The following is a 15,934-nucleotide window of genomic DNA, read 5'->3' on the forward strand; positions in this document are numbered from 1 at the left end:
TGTCCCACACTCTCAGGAAGCCCTGTTGCTGCTCCTGGAGTTGGATGGGAGATGAATGGTTGGATGATGGTGGGTGGATGATACAACTGGACTCCATGATGTAAAAGGTTTTCCCAAAATAACCAATGCCATGATTTTATATTAAAAAAAAAGCATAAAGCAGAGTGTTGCATACCCCTGGCACACCACTGGGTGGTCCAAGGCTTGGGACACCCCACTCTTACTCCTGTCCATGGACTTACCTGGAGCATTTGCAGCTCCCACCCAGCTCACATCACCTGGTTTCCTGGAAAACCGATGGACACAGGGGAGGACCTGGGTCACGTCCTAATGTAATGCTGGGATGTGGTCAAAGCACAGACCTGGACCAAGGAATTCAGCCCTGCTGTGGAGCAGGGTGATACAGACACAACCATCCAGCACCAGCCCAAACCCTTGCTGGAACCGGCCTCACACCACGCCTGATGTCTGGGGAACCCAAAACATTTGCGTAAGTGTTTATCCCACTTTCAAAATATTATGACTAAAATCTTGCAGTGCTTGAGGCTCTAAGGCAGCAAGTTACTTGAAACACAAATGTAACTTCAAGACCACCAATTGTCGCAATTAGTCTCGACCATAAATATCCCTGATTTCAATAGAATTATTTACATATGTAAATAAGTACATCACCAAATCAGGCCTCAAGTCTCACTCACAGTGTGGGAAGCTGAAGTAAAAATGTAGCTGTTGTGATGAGCCAAGCAGTCCCCAGTTTACCACCCAAGGGAAGCATGGTGCCTGTGAGGTCCATTCTATGTCACTCCAGGCACAAGAGATAATGGTCAAATTGCCAAAAAGAGCAAATTTCAGACTTGCCAACATTACATGATCTGCTGAGGACTGAAGCCCTGAGCTGAAGGCATGGCATCACTACATGGGGCAGGGTGTTTGCTTGGGCAGTCCAGATAAGGAATCTCATAAAATGTCTTGAGAAAAAGCCGACCCTCTATAAACATTAACTTTGGTTCCTGAAGCTCTGCATGTTTTGTTCTTTCCCAGACCTCAAAGACCCCTGGGCGGAAAAAGCAACCCCACAACGTGGGGCTGCTCCACAGAAAGTGCAGTGTAAATTGGTCTCCATTTCCCTTCTCTGCCCCCAGCATTCCTAGAGAGTTTAATAAATATGTAAAGCTCGAAACTGCAGCCCCGATAGTTCGAGCATCTTCCGGCCATTGTGCTTACAGGTTTTGCTAATCAGAGCAAACCAGGCTTGCAAATGAAATCTGATTAACTAGTTTTCACCTCTGAAAAAGGGGATTAGCCAGACCTTTGATCCTCAGATATTGATTTGCAACTCAAAGGAGGTGTGACCTCAGCTGGACTTGCTGCTGGTCTCAGTCCCTTCCCCTTTCACTCCTCCTCCTGTTTACCAGAAAAAATCAGTTCATGTCTTCTCACGTAGTCAGATCTAAAGCCTATTGAAGCCAGTGGAAAACCACCCACTGACTTCAATGGGCTTTGGATCAGTCCCACAATGGCTGACTTAGCCCTAAGTCCTGGGCTGTTTCAAAGCCAGCAGAACCAATTTCCCATCAAAATGACCAGAAGCTGGGAAGATATGTTCACCTTTCAAACCTACAAATTCCACCTTTTTTCTCTCTCCCATGACAACTCTTTGGCTGGAAATGCTGAAAGTACTGCTGGTTTTTCCCTTGCACTCTGCACTGAGTTGTTGCCCACCGTGGGTTGAAGGGCTCTGAGCCAGACTTACCGATGCAATTAAAGGACAACTCCTGCAGGCAGAACAGGGAACAGCCATCACCGTTTATCTTGTTCATGTCGTCACATTCTTCCCCCAGTTCTCTGCAGGCAAAAAGCAGTCAGCTGGCAAAGTAGCATCAACCTGATGGTCTGTGCAACCCCTCTCAAGAACCCCAAAGCCCTAATATCTGGTAGAGCGTCTTTGTGTGCCCTCCCCTAAAATACCTCTCCCTTCCTCCTTAAGGGAGGGCTTTCATCATTTCTGCTTCACAGGCTCGCCTGGCCAGTTCCCTCCTGCACATGTGGATACCACTTGCTGTCCTCTGATGAGGATATGAGCAACTTCCTTCATAGCTGGTGTGGCTGTAGCTCAGCAGGTGGGGAAAAAGAGAACAGGAATCTCTGAAACTCTTTGTATTAAATCTGGAAGGGCCAGACTGTGACCCCAGCATGGGAAAAACAAGGCATAAAGCCTGGAGCGTGGCTATTCCAGGTGGCAGCACTTGGAGGAGAGCAGTCAACAGGGAGCAAGGGGTGTTGGGGACAGAGTCCTGCCTCATGCCAACCCGCACGGCTGTGGCAGCGTGTGGAGAGAAGAGTGGGAACCAGATGAGAAAGGGGCTGCCACAGCTGCAAGTGGGGCCACAACCAACCAAGCTATGACGCAGTCTGGTTCCTGCTCGCTCCTGAGGCAGCTCAGCTATTGTTTGACACTTGCTGCAAAGCCACAAGTGATGTTTGAGGAATGTGCAAACATAACAGTAGCAGAAAAGTTATGTAAAGCAAAATTAATCTGTCTTTCTCCACCTCTCTTTCCAGGATTGCCCTGGATTCATATGTTGTTTGATTGTTTTCTTTGCTTTCCTTGCCTGTTGGGCCTCTTCCTGCAAATATTTGCTGCCTGGTATATCATCTGACAGAGTTGTGCTGTGTGATTGCTGATCAGCATTATTTCAAGCAAATAATACTGGCTGGATTAAGCACTTGCTTGTTGTTACTTCCATATTTTAAATAATTAAATTACCTAATGCCAGGAAGCTTTGAAGCAGCAGCCTTAAGGGCCAACATAGTAAAGGAATAAACTCTAACATAGTTGTGAAGGATTGTTTTACATTTTCAGTGGCCTGGGGACTGGTGAGAGAGGGGAGCTGATTGAGAACATGCAGCTCCCAGCACTCTCCCTCAGAGGCCAAATCTATCACTTCCAAATGCATCCCAGCTCTGGTGATCAGTCAAACAAGGGGCTGCAAAAGGAACTTGGCCCCAACACGTGGCAGGGTTTTACCCAGCTGCCACACACATGGGACAGCATGGCTAAGGACAGCAGTGAAGGCTGTGTGAATTTTTCCAGCACCAGGTCTGTGCAGGAAATGTCACATCCATGTATAACGATACAGATACACGGGCAAACAGAATAAACAGCACAGAGCGTCCTTGCCTATCGATCCTGCTGTCTGGACTCCATTATCTGTATCTCTGTCTGTATCTCCTGGTGCCAGGAGAGAAGGGCCTACATTACAATTAAATGTCATCATCCCAGTAATCATCAAGCACGTGAGTCATTATCTACAGATGAGAGCCAGCCTAACCTGAGGAGATATCAGAAGTCATCAATTCCTTCCTAGCCTCAGATTCTGGCTGAGGAGATGTGCCCAGATTTATCTGTTTGCTCGCTCCAGACTTACATTTGTATAATCCCGTCTCCACAGTATCCACTCCCAGAGATGTAAACGAGGGCAGGGGAAGGCTCGCTCTCCTCCATCCCAGACACAATGACCACCTGGTATCTGTACGTGGTCCTGTCGCTCAGCTCCCTGCCAGACAAAAGGAAAGTCAGTCATTCATACAACAAAGGCAGCAGCAGCAAAGGGCAGAGAAAGAGGGACTGGAGCAGGGTTTGGCTGCCAAAAAAGCAAGGTACAGTTCAATCAGCTCCTCCCAGCGTTCCTACCTTGTTTTGATGGGATTAATTTTTTGGTTGGGTGTCTTTTTTTGTGAGCACAATCAGCACTACCTTTGTCTATGCTTGATTTATGCACGACTCTAAAATAGGTGCAGTTCTTGACGACCAGACAGCTAAACTATTTCCTGATGAAAACCATGCATTTTGGTGAGTTGCTGCTTACATCTCCACTCACTGCAGAGTAGGCATTGCAGTGACACTGTGGCAGTGCCAACCCTCACCATGAGCAGTGGGAAACACTGAAAGCATCACCAACAGTCAACAAGTACTTCAACACCTGAGGAACCAGGCCTGTGCCTCACTGTGTTCATCCCTGGACACTTCTGTTCCACACCAGGGATAGTGCGACCAGCAATTCTGTTCATTTAAGGAATTTAAAATACCCTGTTATTCATCATTATTATAAATACTCATTATTTCCTGAGCAACCCTGAGCTCAATCCAACTGCACCTGGAGCCAGTGGGAATGTCATAATTAGTGTAAGCTGAGGATGTTTCAGTGATGGACAAATAAGTTATCCACATCACATATGGGCATTAAAAGAGAAGAGTTAAAAAGTTGGTTTCTTGCAGAGCAAAAAATAGGATCCACACCACAGCACAGGATCAGAGTATGAGCATCGAAATATTCACAGAAAGAATTAGCAAATTGTTACATATTTATGCAAAGCCATAATTACCTAAAACCTGTGCATCTCTAAATGAGGAATAATATTTTTTCATATGAACATGGGAATAATATAATCCTAATAAAAATGTTTAGCTCTTTCACAATGTCTTTTACATTATCAAGACTCAAAACCTTCCTCAAAGAAACTCATTTGTTGTCCTCATTGTGCTGATTTGTAAAGCCATGGAGTGGCCAAGGCAAAATGATTTGCTCAAAATCATCTATCAGGTTAATTGCAGAGCAGGAAAGGCAGCCCAGCTCTTCCCTAACCCCGCCAATCCTCTGCTCACTGCACTCACATTGCCCCAATTACTGACAGCAATATACTTGGCTTTTTGTCACAGGAACTTGGTCAAAAAGCATCTACTAATGAAGTGTGTACTACGAGGAGATAAATCTACTACTCAGAGCAGCAAAGCCATTGAAGTGGATATCAATGAGTTACTGAAATCTTCAGGTTCATGAAATAAGTATCTCCTTACAACATTCATTAAATTAACAAGCATTATTTAAACTCCAATATCCCACATTATATTTTACAACAAAGCTGTTTCTCATGGGTACTGTGCCTGCAAAAAAAAACTGGCATTGAATGAACTGCAAGCCAACAGCACTGGGATCTGACTCTTTGTTACTGCACATGGCAATGGAATGGGAGTGCAACTCAGTGGAAGGAAAACAGAACTGGCTTTCTCATTCCTTCTGCACCTGATTCATGTCAGCAACAGTCCGTGACTCCTATTAGCTAAATTTGAGAGTTCATGTAGCACAAACAGTATCTTAATTCACCTACAGGCCAGGGAGATGTCTACCCAGATACTGGTAAGACTGTTTATTCTAAGTGAAAAGTTTCAAACTTCTGCCCCTTGGGACTTGTTTAAAGCAACTGTTTTTCTGGGGGGAAAAAAATTATAGGAAGTAACTAAAGTGGCCAAACACACACTGTAGTAAAATAATGAGGGTTTTCCTCTAGATTTCACTCCCAGATAAATCCACTTACTAAGATGTGAGGTTTTCATATATACTGATGAAATCAAAGCACAGCCAAGCTTTGATTATTAAAGAGCAGTTATTTCTCAAGTTCTGTCTCAAAACCATTTGTAAAATATTTAAGATTAACAAGCACACTTGCAGAAATGTGGATTTTGTCACTGGGGATTTGCTAACCACAAAAAAAAAGATTCAATTTTTTCAAAATGGTAACAAATGAACAGTTGGGGCAGCTGCAAAATAAATAAGGCCACGCTGCTTTCTGAGACACCGAGATTGCGGTCCTGAGCGCAAAATAGGAGTTAGCAGATTCTGATTTTTGGTGTGATTTCCCACAATACCTCCAGGTGATGAGGCAGGCTAAGAGCAATGAGTGCTTCTTGCAGATGGGTTTTGCTGGAGGGAAGTATTTGTGTGCACATGTAAGCAAAGGGACAACAGGAAAAGCTCACACTTGTTTGGAAGTTTGCATAATACAGTGGAGGAAAACCTAGAATCAAATCAAGCACAAGAGAGAATGTGGTGGTTATGAATTATGAGGTGGCTGGAGATGAATGTGTACCTGGGTGAATAAGACAGAAAATTGGAAATGAAAGTTATTAGGTGGGGAGAACTCTGACCAATTTAATTGTATGGATTAGCAATGGAAAACTTTGTATGGAGTACATTGGCTGCTGGCTTTGTGGCTCTAACCCTGTCACCTGCTGCACATCAGGGAGGAGAGATATCCAACTGCAACCTACTCAAAGATGGAATGCTCTTGGAACCTTGTGTTGTGACAGGAAAATGACCCTTCAAATTTAGTGATACAAAAAATCCCCTAACTAAACCCATTTATTCTCCAAAAAAAAAAGGTGAACAAAATCTCTGCCTCTTTACACATTATTTGCACAGTCTGGTTCCCCTTACTCCTCTGCAGTTTGGGTAGAAAATAAGAGCTATTAAGTTATTTATGCTCATGACACCCCAATATCCTTGTCTCAGGTTAAAATACAAAGAAAGGGAAGACAAATGTCTGGAGACATGTGGTCCCTGTAGAGCAATGGCAGGTCTCCAGAGGGGCCAATCCTCCCCATCCTCATCCCAAATCCTCTTCTGAGCAACCTGCTTCACAATCTTCCCTGCATTGGGGAACAGCAGGGGCACCCCAGGGTGTGACATCCAGGGCAGCGCCAACAAACCAGCTGTGTCCAGAGGAGCTCAGAAATGGGATGTCTGCTCCAGAGGGGCTCTTCAGCACCACACATACAGAGCTGGAGATGTGGCTGGACTGGAACATCAAAAAAACACCTCAGAAACTCAAAACTGAAGCATCATTCTTTCAACTAACCCTGGCCTGACACGAGTGACAAAAAGCTGACTGAGATGCATGTGGCATTTCACGATTCAACAACTGGAACGTGAGATACTTATATCCTCCTGAACTGTTAAATGTGTCATATTGGCAGCAACTGAGAGTTTCAGCATTCCTTCACAGTGCCCACATTTTGGAAAAATATAGCTGCTAAAGGGATGATAAGTGCAATACCCCAGGCAGTAATCCAGTCCTATAGTGAGAGAGGGAGGAATGCAAGAACAGGGAGGGGAAGGGTTTATTCCCTCTCTATAGCTATAGGATACCAAGGTTGACTGTATTTGGAGAAGTGAGCAAGACAATCTGTGCTCCAAGTGGTGATAAAAGTTTGGGTTTTGACCATTTATTTCCTCTCCCACCCTCCCTGGGAGCTGGTGGCACAGTGACAGGGACAAGGGGCACTTTCCACTCCACTGCCGGGCAGGACCCAGGGCATGGTGGCTCTGTGAGATGCAACTTAAGGAAGTGATGGAGAAGAACATCTTTAACATCAAGGATGTGAACAAACACTCTTCAAATGCATATCTATGGTCTTTTAATGACCTTTTCTAGAACTGAGTAAGCCTCATTGATCGCTGTAGCTTCCACCTGTGGGGAGGCAGCCTTATTAAAAAGCAATGAGTCAAGCCCTCTGCTTAGAGGGGGAATTAGGATGTGCCGTGTGAAATACCACGGGGGCAACTTTCCTGTCTGTTGTGGCAAGTGACAGATCCAGGGTCAGGAATATAGAACCCTCTAATTCTTTTCCTGTTTTTACTGGGGAGGCTGGGCAGTTGAGTTAATCTTGCTCTCTCTCTCGCCCAGGTGAGGGACCTCTGCTCTCAGTTTGGGTGTTCCTGGAAAACTTAATGGGAAAAGTTATACCTGTGGGAAGTTGTTTTTTACTCAGACCAAAGTGGGTTTACAGGATCACTGAATTTACAGAAGAAACACTCATGCTCTTGAGTTCCAGCAGACCTGCAAGGGCTGACACTGCCCCAACCACATCTACTCTGTGCTCGCTGTAAGGTTTCAGCATCTGAGGTCACACTCGAGATGCAGTAAAAGCACTGAGGGAAAGCAAATATCCAATGCCTCTTTTCCTACTACCATGGCATATATGTTTTTCCTACTACAAATAACAGCAGGAGGGTTTCTGATACAGCAAAGACTTGTTTCCAACAGAATTGAAAATATCCTTAAGGCTGAGCCCAGCTTCTGCCCTATAGAAAGACAAATGGTCAGACAGCAGTGAAAGCAGACAGTGCTCCTCTTACTAAAGACAAGATGACACAGGCTTAAGCATCCCCAATTAAATTATGGCTGTCACAGCCAGTGTTGTGTGAAACGGGCAAATTCTACACCTGAAGTGTCCTTATGAAGGACCCGTCTGTCTTTGACCTTAAACCGCCACCAAACACTTGAGACAAAAGATGACATTTCCTTGCCATCTCTCTGCAGCCCAGAATGAGCCCTGGTCTGCTGGTGACAGCCCTGTTTCCCTCTAACACTGTCACCTTTGCTCTTCTTCTCTAGCAAGGAAGCCTTGCCGAGCAAAACAGGAAATCTGCTGGCAGCAAACAGCATCAGCCCCACATCTTCCCTCGTTGCAATGCTTTAGATCAGCTGCCAGGGTGGACTGGATTACAACCACAAACAGAAGAGCTGACAGTCTACACCATCCCTTGCCCTGTCAGACACAGCCTGGAGCTGTCCAGTCTGTCCCCACATGCTGCTCACAGCCTCCGAAACTGCCAGTTCCAGAGGTCCTGAATTACTCTGAATATCCACAAACACCATGGTGTTTACAGGTTTCACTATCCTCAGGTGCTCCAAAAGCAACTGATAAAGAGTAAGCCAGGGGGACAAGGTCACTTTAGGACAACCCAAATAGATCTGCTCCCCAACTTCCATTCTTTTCCCCTCATTGCCGTTGACTGCACAAATACAACTGTTTTCTTCTCCTCTCTCACATGCTCCCCCTTGCTCTGCCTTTTTTTAATAAAAATGGCATGAGAAGCACGGCAGAAGATAATGAAGAGAATTCCTGCCTGGCTCTGTAGTCGGGAGAGAGGAGGGGCAGGATGCTGTAAACACAAGAAGGACGTCAAAAATCCCGAGCTCTTGCGCTGGGCTGTTATTTCAGCTGTGGTCCAAGCTCTCCCTGTTTGGATAAGTCCAGCAACATGGCAGGTGCAAAGGTCTCAAAACAACTCTCTTGCCTCTCTCTCTCAGATACTGAGCTGACTCAGAAGACACAAATGCCAAGGAAATAGTCTTGGAGAGGCTTTTCTCTCTTTCTCTATGAGGAGAGAGGTGCTAACATGGCCACAGGTTTGCTCTGTGCCCTCCAGCTTTTTTATGTTTTGTTTACAAGCACAGGATTTGTTTACAAAACAGGGTAGTTGGAGTACTAAATGAACACTCAGGGGCTGGGTGGGAGACTGGGGACTGTATGGTGGATTTCTGCTCCCAAACTTAACCTAAACCTGAACTGGGTGTTCCCAAGGAAGAACCATGGAGCAGCCAATGGCCTGAACAGATTATCTCAGCTGAGCACTTGTGGGTACATTCTGTACCAGCAGGACTCTGTGCTTTCTGAAGCCCAGACTCAACTTTTGATTCTGGCTGTGTCAGAAAGTTTAACTAACACCTAAACCAGCCACCTTACCCACTTATGCAATAACCCACGGGCTTGGGACTGAAGTCAGAGGTTAAAGGATCCAGTGTATCAGAAAAGGAAAATATCCTTTGATCCTTGGAATATTTCTAGGAACCAAAGCCACCACCAACTCTCATAATCACCACAAATCGGAACTAGGCAAGTAGTCTGCAGCTGTGCTCTCGCTTCCATTGGTGTAAATCTGAAGTAACTCAGCAAAATACTGCAGTTTAAACCACTGCAATTCAGCTGTTCATCTGTCCCTCTGAGGTGCATTTGGTGCTCAGAGCAGCTCCATGCTTGCACAAGGTGCCCTGGGGCAGGATTACATGTCTGCCTGTAGCACCTCTGCTCTGAAACCCAGCTCCTGTTTAGGACCTTAAACACATTTGATTTTGACCATTTTTTTTTAACACATACTGCTCTCCTCTGTCTTTCATGCAAGGACTGCTAAGTTTTGTAAGTAGCAAAACTATAGATATGTATGCAACTGATTAACTCCTGCAGCCTTTGATATAATTCTCCAAGCATTTGCCCTGCTATCAGTTTAAAACACAGTAGCATGTTTAATAAAAAACCAAAGTTTGCAGCCAAGGCCTTAAAGATAGTTCTTAAAAAAAAAAACAAAAATCAAAAAAACAATGTCAAGAGATTGTTTTCTCCTCTCATTTTTAACAACAACAAAAATATGAATTTTTAAGGTGGACAATATATATATATAAATATATGTTATATATAATTATTTATATATTTGTATTATATATATAATATTTATATATAAGTGTATATATATATATATATATACAATCTCACTGGGATTAGGTTACAAATCCTGGGATAAAGTAAATCCTCGAGGCCCTGGGCCTCACATGGGTGTTTGCACTAGACAGGCAATTTCACGGCAGCACACAGGTTAAGTGTCAGAGCACCTGGTTGCTATTAAAAGCAGGGAATGAAGAAAGGAAAAAAATCTGTCGTGTTTTCTTCTTCACTGCTGCACTCAGACCCTGAGTGAGATGGGAGCACTTCTCAGTGTGAGGCTCAGCTGTGGCCACCCCAGGGGGGGAGGTTGGTGTGGTTAAGCTGAGGAAGGAAAGACTGGGGACATGAAATGCAGAAAACCCTATTTCCAACTGGCAGAAGCCAGCAGCTCTCCATTGATTTTGAGGGAATGATGCCAGTATCCTCCACCTGAGGACACTGCTCGGTGTCCCGGTGCAGCAGGGAGAAAACAGTAACGCAGCCAGCAGGCAGGCAGGCTGGGACAGGATAACTGCTGTCAAGGCCATCACTGTCACTGACGAAGCCCTGCCTGTTGCATCATGCCTGTCTGTGAGCACTGCCTGGTTCCTGACACCCTTAACCACGTCCCAGTTGTGACACGGTTTCTCCGTGCAGGAACACCAGTGCCAGCCAGGTTACACACAGCACAGGAGAAGTGCCTGATGCACACCCTGCCCACCACACCCTGGGAGTCAACTTTTGGATCACCAAAAAGGAGCCAACTTTTGGATCACCCCTCAACTTTTGGATCACCACTGGGACTGGGAGCCCTTCAGGTGCTGCCCTCAGCCCCGTGCCAGTCCATTGAGTTTCGGCAGAAATGTCCTCCCAGTTTAGGGTGGTCAGCTTGGTAGAATAATCTTCTTCACCTTCTCTGAATCCAGACCTGACTTCTTGGATTTCTTTTTAACAGGCCTGAGCCAAGACCTGATTCTCAGAACTCAATACCCCCCTGTTTCCCTGTAATCCCACCAAAATGGTGAACAGAGCCATGGGAGCAAACACTCACAGTGTCTGATCTGAAGGCTCCTGGAGGCAGTGGAAGTTATTTTATGCATTTTCAGTAGAGCTTAGATTGGGCCCCAAGTGAACACAGATGTTTGCAGTGTTCTCTGGTTTCACATCCACCATCCCACCTCACCAAGACCTATTTAGGGGGTTCCAGGCAGGAGGGCTGTGGCCGTCCTCCTCTTTAGGAGGAGGGAGGGATAATAGACAAGGATGTGCTGTCACAGCAAGAGCAGAGCAGAGCTCAGACATGGGTGAGGAGATGAGGCAACTCTTCCAGAGGAACATTTTGTCATTTCCCTCCTCAGGGGTTCTGTGTTTTGCCGTAAACCACTGCAGATTATGAGAAATCCTACTGGCTGGTCTCCAGTGGGATCTCTAATGGTTTAATAACTGAACATTACTGAACATACTTCCACTAGCCTCTTCCTAAAATCCCATCATGAGCTAATTTCCTCTATTGTCATTACATCTGCAACTGGTCTTACGGTTTAAAAAAATGCTGTACCATTGTGAATAAATGATCTGGTTTACTGCATTGAGCTTTCAGGGACTGATAATTTGGGGTATCAAATTCCAGGCACTCTCTCTGAGGTAAATTTGAAAAGAAGAAGGAGCTTTCTTTCCACCTTGCTCTTGCAATCACAAAAGCACCAGGAAAATCCTGGAACTGGGCTATCAGCACAGAGATGCCCAATGCCACCATTCATTTAAGGACATCCTGACCAAAAAGACTGAGAGAAGTTTGGGTGAAACAATCACAAGATGGGTGCCTTGGGCCTGCAGCAGGGCCAGCAGCTTGTATGCCATGCAGTGATGCATCTAAAATCATGGAATTCCAGAATGGTTTGGGTTGGAAGAGACCTTAAAACTCATCTTATTTCAACCCTTCAACTAGACCAGATTGCTCAGGGCCCTGTCCAACATAGCCTGGACACACCCTTGTCTTATCTGTCACCGGGTCCCACAAGATATAAAGGACAGCACAGGTATTTCAGTCTGACTGCAGTGTTCTTTCCAAACCCTTGCCTGCTTGAGTGTAGATTCAAATTTAACAGAGACTTGGAATGCATTTCCTAGGAAAATATATTAAAACAAAATGCCCAGGAAATGATCAGGCCAATAGTTCAGCAAAAGTAGCTGAGAAAAGCTGTATTGGCTGACTGATAAAAAGGTAGGTAACACATTTCTGCTACTTCTGTGGTATTTGAGGCTCACTCCAAGTTTTACAAGAGAGTTATTTTTAAATTGTTGCATAACACATGTCTATCCAATATTTCTTTCCTCAATCAAGCAAAGAAAATGCATTTGTTGTTCCTGGGAGATTTCTGGTGCTTCTTATCTTATTTAGAGCCCAAAATAAAGATGCACACAAGAAGCCAAACATCAGAGAGAAGTTATTATCCATGAGATAATGCACAGCCTAATTTACCACATATCTGAGACTGTTTCACCTGCAATAAATTATTTTACCCAGCAGGAAAAGTCCTGTTTGACCTTCTATTTTTTTTTCTCCTGCAGCTAAGAACTCTGCTACTACTTCTAGGTCATGAGTTCAAATTCCACACTGGCTGGAAGTGATTAAATATATCAATTTCTAATAGTATATTTTTGGATAATAATAGAACAGCTGGTAATGTTCACTTTTTAAGGGACATTTGCACATGGCTAAGTTGTAGTCTACAGGCTGATCTCTCTACAGCCTCTGTGTATTGCCCAAGAGGTATTTTGGAGATGGGAATCCAATGTAGCAGCAGTCCTTGGGGAGTCCCTGGCTGGAGCAGAGCTGATCCCGAAGCCAAGTGTCACTCCCCAGATGGGGCAGTCCCTCTTTCCTGAAATAATTTATTTAGGAGTGGCGGCTGTGGGGCATTTAGAGCAATCTCATCCTTCAGTAATAGACCCAGGCTGAAAAATTCCTGTGGGGTGCCTTGTCTTGGGATCACAAAACCATAAAGATATCAACCCGCCCTTACTACCTTTATTCTTGCATCATGTGCAGCCGAGCCAGAACAGGAGCTATGGATTCTGTCAAGTGCCAGCTTTAGTTACAGAGTTACATAAGAAACCGCAACAGCGAGGAACCACAAATCTATCACTACAGCTGGCACCAAACGGCCTCTCTGCACAGGCTTAGCGGAAAAGCTGCCTCCTGAATGGGCAGAGAGTGTCAATTTGTTCTTTCTCCTCTCCAGGGCAGGGTTAAAGCAATTTGGCAGAGGGTGGTAAGGGAAAAAATTGCTCTATCTGCTCTGCGTGTGAGGTCAGGAAGCAGGTTTTCTTCTTTTGCAAAGATAACCTGGCACCTTTAATGAAGAAAGCAGGGAAGAAGGAAAGCCATCAGAATGTGGCTTCCAGCTGTCAAATCACATCAACCAAGCAGAGATGCATCACCCCTGAGAGCAGCAGCACCGCTGGCCCCCAACACTTCATTGGGAGCTCTTTGGATGGAGGCACTCTGTGCATTTCCTCTGTTAAACACCCAGCACGCCACTGGCAGCTATAAATAATAACAACCACTAGCTCGGGATTTAACTGCACAGCACGTGAGGGAGAGAGGCAGGAACAGGAGATGGAATAAGAGCAGTTTTCATCTTTTTCCCCTTCCTGGCTCACTAAGCCCTCAGTGCAGAGCAGGGCTGTGTGCTCCTACCTGGCACAGGGAGCAGCAGCAGTCACCCCTGTGCCTCCCTGCCCTACAAAGGACAGTGTGGGACAGGCAATTGTCCCATATTGCTCTGCTCTTTCATCATGGGGGATTTCCAGGTTCAGTAAGCACGAACAGCAATCTATACTGGCTGCATGAGGAAGGAGTTGATGACACAGCCAAGGCCAGGCATGGCCTCAGAGCAGCACAGGGACAATGCCAGCCCCTTGTTGAGCACCAGGACTGCTACACTGTCCTACACCAGCTGCATATCAAACATCACAACTTTGCCAAAACTGACCACAGGCAGCTCCAACACACTCAAGGCTCTTCACTGACAAGGTTTTCATGCAGTGACAGCATGGTCACTATTCCTGCTGGGAAAGTAGGGTCTGCAAGGGAAAAATGAAACATTTACCCCTTAACAAAAGGTCTCTGGATGAAGAACAAGGCAAGTTCTTGAACCTGAAACTGGAAATTACAGGGGTAAGAGAAACCTGGTGGGACAGAAAGGTGTTTGCTTCTTGGGAAAGCTCAAAATAGCTTTGTCCATGGAAAGCTAGCATGGAAAGCTAATGATAGGGAAGCTCTTAGAAATGAGCGAGAAAGTGTGAATAAGAGTAAATCTGTTCCTGCTGAAGCTTGGTGAAAGTGTTTCAACTGGAGAGGAGCTGTAAAATGTAACATGGATATAGCCAAGGATCTCTAACCTATTACTAAATAAAAAATAATATGAAGAATTGTGCAATTATGGGAAAGAAACCTCCTAGCTGGAGATGAGGGAAAAATGCTTTTAATAATGGCAGTTCCCTGGTAGTGTGTGATGTGAGAGTGGGTATTAAATACTCAGTGACTCAACAACAGACACACTGTTTTGCATTTCCATCTAGTAGCAGCAATAGATTGGATAGAAAGATAAATTTGAATGAAAATGGAATTTTTTTGATTCAGTTATCACTTTGAGGTTGAATAACAAACATTACCTGAAAAAAAAAAAAAGATCAGAAACCCAAAAGTTCAAGTTTCCAGAGACATACAGAATTGGTGAATAGGTTCAGTCAATCCAGAGAAAGATAGAGTTGTAATGCAGAAATGAATAACTTAGAGGTTTGGATGTCTTTAAGTGGTCCATATGTTGGTATAAGACAATACTGCACATGTTAGGACCAGGAAAGTCAGAATAAACTGGAAAATTTTTATTGCAAGTGAGAGGGGAAGAGAACAGTTAATTGGAAGGTCAGGCTGGCGCTCTTGACGGAGCAACCTAGTCTAGTGAAAGGCGTCCCTGCCCATGTCAGGGGTTAGAATGAGATGATCTTCGAGGTCCCTTTCAATACAAACCATTCCATATTTCTATGATTCTATGATTTATTCAACTGCAAGGCAACTATGAACCATGAGGGGGATTAAAAAGCACAGGAGGTCCTTGCACACAACAAGGCAAGGCCTTTCCAGGGTAGCTGGGTAAGTGTTGATGCACAAGGACAGCTGGAATGCCATCTACAGTTTTAAAGCCAGCTGAGAATCCAGGTGTGTAGCACACCAGTATCACATGGACAACCTTGCAGATAAATCTGGGCATGCAAAGATTTTTCTTAATATTTCAGTCCTATCTTAGATACTCCCCAGTATTTCCTGGCATATTGAGAGAGGTTTGGCACAGTAACCATGGAGGAGAAATGAGCAGAAGATGGGTGATAATATGGGCTTCAGCTTTTGGTGTCAGGAGAAAAACCACCCAGTGATCTCTATCTTGTTTGGGTGGAAATATGGTGTTAATTATCTTCATGACAGATAGATTTGGCAATTCATTTTATCTGCTTTAGATCATACATTCCTCTGGCTGGTAGACCTTCAAAAAAAAAAAAAAAGAGAAATAGATCTTTGAGGTGAATGAAGGAATGCCATAATAAGGACAGACGTCGCTGTGAAGTTTCAGTGTTGCTTTCTGCAGGGACTTGGGTTTAGACATCATCACTGTGATATTCATAATTTCCCAGTCCCATTCAGCTGGGCTAAGGTCAGGTAAATGCACTTTTCTTCTTGAGTTCAGGGGCTAAAAGGCACACCAATAAGTGGCTGTAAGGAAATTACAGGGGTAGGAGAAACCTGATGGGACAGAAAGGTGTTCACTT

At 44.7% G+C, this 15,934-nt stretch overlaps 1 protein-coding gene across 4 annotated transcripts in view; it reads right to left on the reverse strand.

Moving 5' to 3' along the window:
- PAPPA (pappalysin 1) overlaps positions 1-15,934 on the reverse strand; it is a 179,916-nt gene that overhangs the window by 86,850 nt on the left and 77,132 nt on the right. For all 4 annotated transcript variants that reach the window (XR_011005673.1, XR_011005674.1, XM_068211463.1 and 1 more), the window contains exons 8-9: positions 3,429-3,557; positions 1,754-1,845 (exon numbers count right to left, since the gene is read on the reverse strand). Coding sequence is in view for 2 of the 4 variants with exons in the window: in XM_068211463.1 (XP_068067564.1) it covers positions 1,754-1,845; positions 3,429-3,557 (221 nt within the window). In the remaining 2 variants the exon portion in view is untranslated. The remainder of the gene's footprint in view (positions 1-1,753; positions 1,846-3,428; positions 3,558-15,934) is intronic.

This window comes from Anomalospiza imberbis, chromosome 21 (genome assembly GCF_031753505.1).
Source record: "Anomalospiza imberbis isolate Cuckoo-Finch-1a 21T00152 chromosome 21, ASM3175350v1, whole genome shotgun sequence".
In the NCBI taxonomy this organism is placed as follows: domain Eukaryota; kingdom Metazoa; phylum Chordata; class Aves; order Passeriformes; family Viduidae; genus Anomalospiza; species Anomalospiza imberbis.